This window comes from Chiroxiphia lanceolata, chromosome 5 (assembly GCF_009829145.1).
Source record: "Chiroxiphia lanceolata isolate bChiLan1 chromosome 5, bChiLan1.pri, whole genome shotgun sequence".
NCBI lineage: Eukaryota > Metazoa > Chordata > Aves > Passeriformes > Pipridae > Chiroxiphia > Chiroxiphia lanceolata.
Window position 1 is genome coordinate 59,584,156 of NC_045641.1, and position 9,445 is coordinate 59,593,600.

General features: G+C 42.7%; 1 protein-coding gene across 1 annotated transcript; it reads right to left on the bottom strand.

Moving 5' to 3' along the window:
- Window positions 1–221: 221 nt before the first annotated feature.
- STMP1 (short transmembrane mitochondrial protein 1) lies at window positions 222–6,750 on the bottom strand. Its single transcript, XM_032689284.1, has 3 exons — window positions 6,629–6,750; window positions 3,221–3,274; window positions 222–679 (listed from the first exon to the last, which is right to left on the bottom strand). Exons 1-3 carry the CDS (start codon window positions 6,641–6,643, stop codon window positions 599–601), a joined length of 150 nt encoding a protein of 49 aa, XP_032545175.1. The 5' UTR covers window positions 6,644–6,750; the 3' UTR covers window positions 222–598.
- Window positions 6,751–9,445: the final 2,695 nt, after the last annotated feature.

The window sequence follows — 9,445 nt, forward strand, 5'->3', positions numbered from 1 at the left end:
CAGCAGAGATGAAGGCTTTTTACACTTTTTGAAATCAGCTATGTTTGTGCAAAGTCTGTGCTGCTGGAAGTGATCATTCAGCCTAAAGGAAAAAGCAGGAGCTCCCCCCCTCCCACAGATTCATACCTTGACAAATGAAGTCTGGCATCTCCAACAATGGAATTGGATCTTAAAGACAGTGAAGTACCGCCGCTCACAACAAAGGACAAGAAACCTCAAAGTTCCTTCTTGATGCATTTAATTTCTTTTGTGAAGTTCTAAGGACTAGGGCATTACAAAGTGTGAGGTACACATAGTAACAGGGCTAACAACTCCAGTTGGATCAGGTAAAAATGGGTTACAAAATATTAGGAAAAGAAATAATGAAAAATACAAACTTATCCAGTCACACATCAGCTGCAAATCGAAATTCTGAAACCCTTGAAAATCAGTCCCCGGAAAAGTTCACGGCTGCTCTCTCAAAAGAAGGACACTCCAGTTCTAGGAGACTAAGAGTGGAGGAACCTCCCATGCCAACCCTCTACTTGACCCTTGTTGCCTGAAAGGTAAATTGCATCCTTGATGCACACACAGAGGTGACCTAGGGAACACTGCTCTTTCAGGATTTGTCACTGGGAGGTTTCTTCTTAGCCTCCACATCCTTCTTAAAATCTTCAAGCTTCTTCGCAATGTTAGGAATCTTTAAAGACAAAAGAAAAAACACCCATCAAAACATACACAAATTAACAAAATACTACACAAATTAACAAAATACTGAGCTACATAAGTCTCATCAGGAAAGACAATACCACAAACACAGCAAGAAATTCTATGATTTCTAAATTCTATGGTTTCTAGAAGATACTTCCAGTATCTGTTACCTTGCACAGAGGTTAAAATCAAAGCAATATCAAACAAAAAGCAGATGAAAGCACCTCACAGGAGGCTTCAGGAAATATTTTAGGTTGTTAAGGCTGGAAGTCAGCCAGTGGTGATGGGAACAGGAGAAAGGAAAAAAGATCACTGTACAGGAAATTTAGGAAGACCAGTCTGGTTTCCTCACTGAGAGAGGAGGAACTGCCGAGAACAAGCAGATTTAAACACTGATGAACAGACTTTTGAAGGGGAAATTAGATTGCACTATAATGGTCACAACCTGAGAGAAAAGAGATGTTCAAGAGCATCAATTATGTTCTCAAGAAATTTACTAAGAAATAAATTTCTTGGTTTGTCTTGTGGGAAATAGAATCCCACACTATGGGGAACAAAATCCCACAGTAGAACAAAATTCTACTGCATTGCAAATTGGCAACCTTTTGCAGTTTCACACTTGAATGAAAATTCAATTTACTGCTTGTAAGCTTCAAAACTTCAGCTTTCTCTTGCAAATATGAGAATTTTGCTAAAATAATCCAACAGTAAATTGTGGTAACTTGAAAAAAAATGCTGCAACTTTTAAGGGCGAGGAACAGATTACCTCATGACTCTAGCTAAAACTGGGAAGTGACAATGCAGGATTTTACAAGCTAGCTGATTAAAATTAAATTTAAGACAAGTTTCCACAAGTGGTTGTGAAAAAAAAAAAAAATCATGGGCTTTTACTTCATATGTAACCTGACCACAGAGCAGAAGTTAATCCAAACAGATTGCAGTTCTCCTATTGGATGATCTGAGGCTTATAGTACCAGTAACATAAGTTTCTCTTGCCTTCCTTTTCAAAAGTAAGCTCTGTTGGAGTAAACAAAATTAAGAGCCCAGCCTGACATTTAAACTAAACCAAGAGAACTCCACTGCTGTCACCAGAACCTCCCTGTGCTTACAACTGAGCACACGTGTGTACAGCTGCAGAATTAGCACCTCATTACGACAAGTTTATCTCAGATGTCATCAAAAACAAGTCATCTTCAATACCAGCCATAAAATTACCATGTTCATTCTGCAAGTCAGTGTTATATTCCCAGGGAACCATTTCCTGCAAACTAAAAGCCTGAGTCCCCCTCTTGTGGCAATACTTTATTAGTGCTGCCAGAAAAGCACTATACCATGTTTATGATACATATTGATACATCCATATTCTTATGACTACATTTTTGTAACACTTTAAAACATACTAGGAAGAAACACTAGCCTTTCATTAGTACTCTCACGGGAGTGACTGACAGGAGACATCACAGGCATAAACAAGGAGCAAAATGTATCAATTTATTTAAGGAAGATTACTTCAATACTGAAGATGAGAAGAAAGCAAAAGATGAATGCCATCAGAGCCTCAACAACTTGTTTTTGTTTTTATTTTTTTTATTTTTTTTTTATTAGGCTAATATAGATTGCATAAGAATTGAAAAAAGAAAAAAGCATGTTAAATGTTAACTCCTCTAGCCTGTCAACTAAGTGGTACTGCTCTTCCAAAGAATCCTGCTGATTCTACAGAAGTTTAAAAGCATATATTGAAGACTCAGCTTGAAATCTTCTGCCCTTTCACACTGAAAACTCTGTTAACTGTGAGAACTGAGGAAAGAAAGTTCCCTTTCTTTTCTCATCGTGAAAAAAGAAGGAAAGGTAGATTGCAGGCCAATACACTTTTTGAAGTAGGAGCAGGTGCTGAATTTTCGAAAAAAGCTGGTAGAATTTATTTTCATTATTGGCACATAAGACAGACATTTCACATACTCTGAGGATTTTTAATTAACAAACAGACAGGCTATCGGAGTCAGGAAACCAGTATTTTAGTGCAGGTAAAACCCATGAACAATTGCTAAATCTTTTCCATTTCTCCTGTCTCTATCTATGTAGATGCCTGAACAGCAGTAAAGGCTTTAAGAATTACACTGTCACAGAGAAGATGCCAGAGAGGTAAATGTTTTTGGTTCCACTTTTTTGTTTTGTTTTTTGCTATTAAGGTTGGAACCTTAATAGCAAGTCCAACCGAGTCCAATCTTTGATCAAACACCACCTTGTCAACTAGACCAAAGCACTAAGTGCCACAATCAGTCATTTCTTGAACACCTCCAAGGATGGTGGCTCCACCACTTCTCTGGACAGCCCGTTCCCATGCCTGACTGCAGTGAAGAAACTCTTCCTGAAAAAGTTTGAGTTGCTCTGTAACTGAAGTCAGTAAGATCTGGATTCTGTTTAAATAAAATAACCCAAAATAAAAACTGATTTAGTTCCAAATGAGGGAAGACAGTCTTATATTTTCAGTTCAGAATAGATTTAACTCTGAGAATACAAGGATACTCACATCATAGTTCTGAGCAATATACATCCCAACCACATTGCCAAGAGTAAAACCAAGCTAAAAAGGAAGAAAGGGAGAAGAGTTAACATTCTTTCATTAAAAGCATATTTGGTTAAAATAAAGAGAAAGAAATACTGCAAGTCATGTAAAGACTAAAGGGTTTCAACTCCACTCCTACTTAATTTCTCATCTTTCATCCAGAAAGGTCCAGTTTTGCCCATCTCCCTCACCAGGAAAACCTTGCCATCATTTCCAAAACACTGTGCACAGTTGTGTCTTTTAATACACATCTCTAAGATTATTTGAATGAAGCTATGATCCCCTTTGTAAGGTTCTCTGCATACCCACAAAGGCACTACCTCCTACAAAAATGGGGGAGATAGCAGCAAGGACCTACATACCACAAAACTTTTGGTCCGTGATGGGAAAGCCTAAAGCAACACCCCACTAAAATGATGCTCAGTGCTGGAAAAGGACATATAGATATTACTGTGTTATTTCTTTGTATAAAGCAAAAAAAAAGGTTCACAAGCTTGAAGGTCAGAACAGAGGCTCTGACTGCACAATGATCACAGTCTAAAAAGGTCTAAGGGTACATCAACTTAAACTGGTGTAAACCTGCTACTTCTCTTCTGTAATAACAGCTGCCCATCTTCCAGACAGACCCTTCTGATCCTAAGCCTTTAGTTCTCGGCCAAACCCACTCTGAGTGAGGGGCTCCTCTGAGGTAGGAAAATACTGTTGGTTGGAAGCACAACTTCTTTTGACAACTATGCAAACTTGTAGTTGATGAAAGGTGTCCATAAAAATGCACCTGGGAAGAGGGGCAAAAGCAAAAGAGAAGCAGTTTCTGGCCCAAATCCTGTTTGCCAGCTGAGGAAAATCCTCAAGCACAAGAACAGTGCTGAGTGAAAGAAATTCCTCTCTTCAAAGACAGGTGATAAAATTTTCATTCACCAATATCCTACATTTTTTATTGTTACACTCCAAAATAAGTATGTCCTATACTACGAAAGCTCATTTAACTGTTTTGAAAGGGGACACTACTAACACTGTGCTTTTGTTCATTGTCAGCAAACAAATCATTCCCTTTGACAGCTGAGGCCAGTTCTATTTAAGAAAATTGTTATTGCTCATGGTCACTGCTGTCAAATTAAGACTATTTTGAGAAAAATAAACCCACTGTCCACAAAACAGCTTTGCCATCTCATACTGACCAGACATTTTTTCCATGCCAGAAGCAGCACAGAGCACAGCTCATCTTCTCAGTGACTCAGACTCTGTAAGCATCACTGGTGAAAATCTATCTATAGAAAACTAAAATTTGCTGAGAGGTGCCAAATGAATTATGACTGCAAGTTACCTCAGTATTTTCTTAAACAGATTTTTGGTCTTATTCCTTGTTTATTATTACTTTTCAAGGAGGTTGGCTTTACCAATTTAAGAACAAGTAGTCTTTTTTTGTGTGTGTATACTGCACTGGTTATCAAATGCTCTTGCAGTTCCAATTATCAGCTAAAGAGGTACTCCAGGAGAAACTAACAAATACCACACTGATGTAAACCATATTTTTGATTTCTCTTAATGCAGAACATCACTCTAGCAGAGGAGAATTTCTTGTATCCTTAGCAGTGTCTGGGAAGCCAGTTGAAAACATAAACCCAGTCCTTGTTTATCAGCAGTTTTCTAGGCTTTTACCCTAGAACATTTCCAATATACGTCTCATTCTGCTGTGAGATAAATCTTATTCAGTACAGACAGTACTGAGATCAGTACTCCATTTAAGTGTCTCCTTATTTGAAAAGTCTAGCACTGCACTGAAGAGTAATCCACCTGCAACATTTATTTTTAGAGTTGACAATTCAAGCAATGGGAAAAAAATTCACTACTCAGACTTAAATTACATGGAAAGCAAAACATATAGCCAATTAAAATGTGCATGTTGACTACAAACAACAGGGTTGATGAGAGTTTAGGGTCTTCCAATTTCTACCCAGCATTTTGAGTTGCATCACTGGCAAATGCTTCTTTAACAATTAACTCTGGGCAGCAAAAACACAAGGTTTGTGAGATTATCCCTTTATCTCCCTGCTACAGCCCTTACAAGGGAGAGCAAGAGTCAAACACCCAATTTACACCCAAGCAGGGAAAAAAACCAGAATAAGTATATCTTTTTTCTAACTTTTACACACTAATCAAGAACTCATATTTTTATCTAGCAACAAAAAAAACATTAGCAGCAAGCAGTAGAGTTGATAAACACAAAAACTTTGAGAGTGGCTAACCATATTCAGCCTTACTGTTTTCACTGGAGTGGAGAGGGATTATAAACAGCTACAGTAATGACTGAGGCTTTCATCTTTGTTATTATGAAGTTGGGATAAGAAATAGGCCTTATTTATTCATTATAAAAAACAGGCAAGGCTCTCCCAACATACAACAGGCCATCTCTTCTTCCTCTGTACCAAAGCCTGAAATGAAACTTATGAGCCAGCTGAATTATCTTCCCCCAACAAAAGATGAAAGAATATCACTTATTGTTTGTACTTACTGGGACATATCAGAACACAACTAAAACCCTAGGGCACCCCTCACATCCCTAGAATGAAAAATGGGAAGCTGTTTCCATGCTTTGCAACAGCACAAACAAGCACGTTATTGGTCAGGGAATTTATTTCCACATCTGGCAGTAAATACCAGCATCGATCAAGTATTGAATGAAGAGCAGTCTAACTTCAGGCATCTAACTTCAAGTACCCAGAGGAGTTTAGGGGATCAGGGGTGTTGAAATGAGAAAAATAAACAAAACATTCGGTCTATTAATTCTGCTGTTCTTAAGGAGGTGTAATGAAGGGCAGCAATGAAATACGATCCCTTGCCCTAACTTCTATATATAAAAATCCGCATCTCCGGCGATAAATTTTTAAGAGTGCACAAAATGGCAAAATGCCGACACTCCTCACCAAAGGAGGGAGGTATTACGCTTACACAAAGAAATTTGAGCAGCAAGCGGAGCATCACCGTGAGCAAGCAGAATCTGCTGAATCTCCAAGGCAAATTAAGGGCACGGCTTGGAGGAAAAACAAGGCAGGGACTCCCATTTTCAGAGCAGTTCTGCGAGAACAAGGGGGTCCAGTCCGGCTGCGCACGGCGGGTACCGAACAGCCGGGGCCGGGGCGGGTGGGAAGGAATCGGAGAAGGAAAAACGCCCAAGGATGCTGCGCTGCCGGGAAGCCAAAATTGGGCGCGGCCGCCAGGCTGACACGGAGCCGGGTCACACCACGGTGACCGAACACACGGTGACCGAACGCAGCGCTTTCCTCCCCCGCCCGGGCAGCGGCCCCGCCACCGCCCCCCTCGCCCCGCCCCGCCGCGAAATGGCGGCGGCGCCGCCGCCCCGCGGAGCCTTACCAAGAACTGCAGCATGGCGCCCTCCTGCCCCTGCTCCCTCCCCGCCCGACAGCCGGGGAAGTCAGGCGGGCGGTGGCGGCGGCTCCCCTTCCGGGCGCCGGCCCGCCCTCGCCGCCATGGCCGGGGGAAGGGCCGGGGGAAGGGCCGCGCCGAGCACCGCCCGCCCGCGCCCCCGGGGCGGCCCCGCCGCCTCCGTCACAGCGGGGCCGGAGCCGGGACCCGCCCGGAGAGGGCGCGGCCGCCGCTGCCTGGCGCTGAAGGGATAAGGGGCCGCACAGGGGCTGCAGGGTGCCGAGCACCGTGGGAGCCCGAGTTTTCACTCCACGTGTGATTTCAAGATGGGGTCCTCAAGGACCGGACGGAATCCCTTAAAATCTTGTGTAATTTGAGTGCCCCTGCCTCGCTGCTTGGAAAATCTCAGCCTCCCCCCCCCCCCCCCCCCCCCCCCCCCCCATGCCGGAGAAGGCTGAAAGCAAGCTTTTGTTTTTATTTATTATTTTTGTTGTTGCTATTCCTTCCCTACTCAGCGCTCTCTAGACCACATCTGGTGTAACACACGGCCCCAGGTTTGGGTCCCCAGGGCAGGAAGGACTTGGAGAAGCTGGAGCAAGCTCAGCAGAGGGCTCCAGGACGGATCATGCTGGAGACCTCCCTGCGAGGAGGCTGGAGGAGCGTGACAAGTGCAGCCATGGCAGGGATAAAAATACACCCTCGGGCTGCAAGGGATATTGGTCAGGTGGGACCATGGTCTCCGTTGCTGTGCACGGCTGGAGGGTGAGACGGCAGGGACAGGATGGAACGAGAGGACTGGACTGGGTTTACAGACTCTTTTGTCACCTAGGGAGGCAGGCACAGATTGCCCAGAGAGGTTGTGCCATCTCCACCTTCGGATGCTTTCAAAACTCATCTGGGTTAAACTCTGAGCAACCCACTCTAAGCTCAGAGCTGACCCAGCCCTGAGGAGGAGGTTAGACAAGGGACTTCCTGAGGTCCCCTCCTGCCTGAATCATCCTGTGATTGATTCCACAACAGCTTTTAAAAAACCTGTGCCCCCTGTTTTTTTCCTTCTTTTTCTTCTTTTTTTTTTTTAATTTATATGTTTAGAAAATGAAGAGTATTTGTTCTTTGCGAAACACCCTGGGTTTAGCTTCTTGTAAAGGTTACACTTAATTGAGATTTGGGCAGTAAATGTCAATTACGAAGATTTCTCCTGCTGAAAGTGAGTAAAATACTGAGAACTCTGCTGCAGATCTCTTTTTTTTTTTTTTTCCACATAGCATTCCAGGTTAAAAAAGAAATAAATTAAGAAAACACAAGATGTGTCTATTGTGGAACAATTAGGCCACTCTCCCTTGAAAGCAAGTTAACTGAAATTAAGTCTCACTACCGAGGAAACTCAAATGCTCCACCTAATAGAAAACATGTAGCTTTCTGCCCCTTTCTGGGGCAGGCGCCTTGTGAGATAAAGAAGTATCTCCTACCTGTTTTAGGAAAGGAAGCACAAGAAGATATTAAGTAACATCTTTTTTTTGTTCTGGTGATACTGTAGTAAGATCCCAACTTGAGACAACTTTCTCCTGAATTTCAGGCAATCCCAAAGCTGCTGCATTGTGCTTCCCTCCCTGGGCCAGAGCTGACATCTGGAAACAACACAGAGGTTTGATGGATGTGTCACAAGAGCCAGGGCTGTGGTTCCTTGCCCTCTGGAATGACTGATTCTCCCAGGAGTTTCAGACATGAGCTTGGTTCTGGAAACAGGAACAAATCAGCTGCTAATAACTATTTTCCTGATGCTGAGGCCTTCTACATGTGTGCAGGATCAGAGCACTAAGATAATATTACAGACTCCAGCCTGAGCACATGTCAGAAATCAGAAGGAGGAAACAAGTCTTTCAGTAATAATACCTCCACATTCACAGGCAAATAAGGCTTTTCCTTCTTTCTGCTCATTTAAAATGTTGTTATTATGCTTAGACTATAATAAATACAACATGTGTTAGACAGTCCTGGCTCTACAGTACTGTACACAGTTATTTTCCTACATGCCATGTATTTCCTGTGACATTTAATGGACAGCCAAAAAATTTTTTTCCTTTAAAGTAAAACCATTCCATTTACATCAGCCAATGCTGAATCACTCTGGATTAGAGACTGTAGAGGGTGGGTATTATGGATGGCATGTGTTACTGGAAGGAAGAGCTCAGTCTGTTAGTTATAAATGCAACCACTGTGCTTTTATATTTGGGGGAGGAAGGGAAAAGCCAAACCAAAAAACCCCAAAACTTTCTTTTTCTGAGGTCCCTCAAATATTCCTTCACTTCAGACCAGACAGTCTCATTAGCAGGCAGCACTTACTCCACTCTGGGCACTGGCCATAACTTGGTTGGAGGACATTTACTTATTCTTGAAGAAGAGAAGGAATTAGGAAGAGGCCTCATCTCCAGCATCACCAGTGCTGTTCTGAACAACGTTCAGGGTGTGTAGGAAGTCCATTATGCTGCATGGCACCCATTTTGTTTTGCCTGCTTGGGAAGGGGTTGGTTACATGGCCTGCTTTTCATTTCCTTTGCTTTTTTCATTCCCTTCTTGTGCTGCCAGAGGAAGATACAAGTCATAATCCTTCTCAGACCAGGGTGCAAGGCTATCTGAGTCTTCTTTAAGGTAGCTCATGCAGCTTTTTCTTTTGTAGCTACCAGCTTTGGTGATAGAGATTGGTAACTGTGTGGAGAGTAAGGATGGGATGAGGAGCAGCAGCCCAAGCAGGAGTGCATTGTGCTCAGCTGACTACCCCAGGAAAACCTGTGCTCAGTGAGACTG

Excerpts from the sequence above, each read along its gene's own strand:
- STMP1 (XM_032689284.1), bottom strand. Across the intron at positions 680-3,220 it reads ATATTGCTCAGAACTATGAT|ATTCCTAACATTGCGAAGAA; the intron begins GTGAGTATCCTT and ends TTGTCTTTAAAG.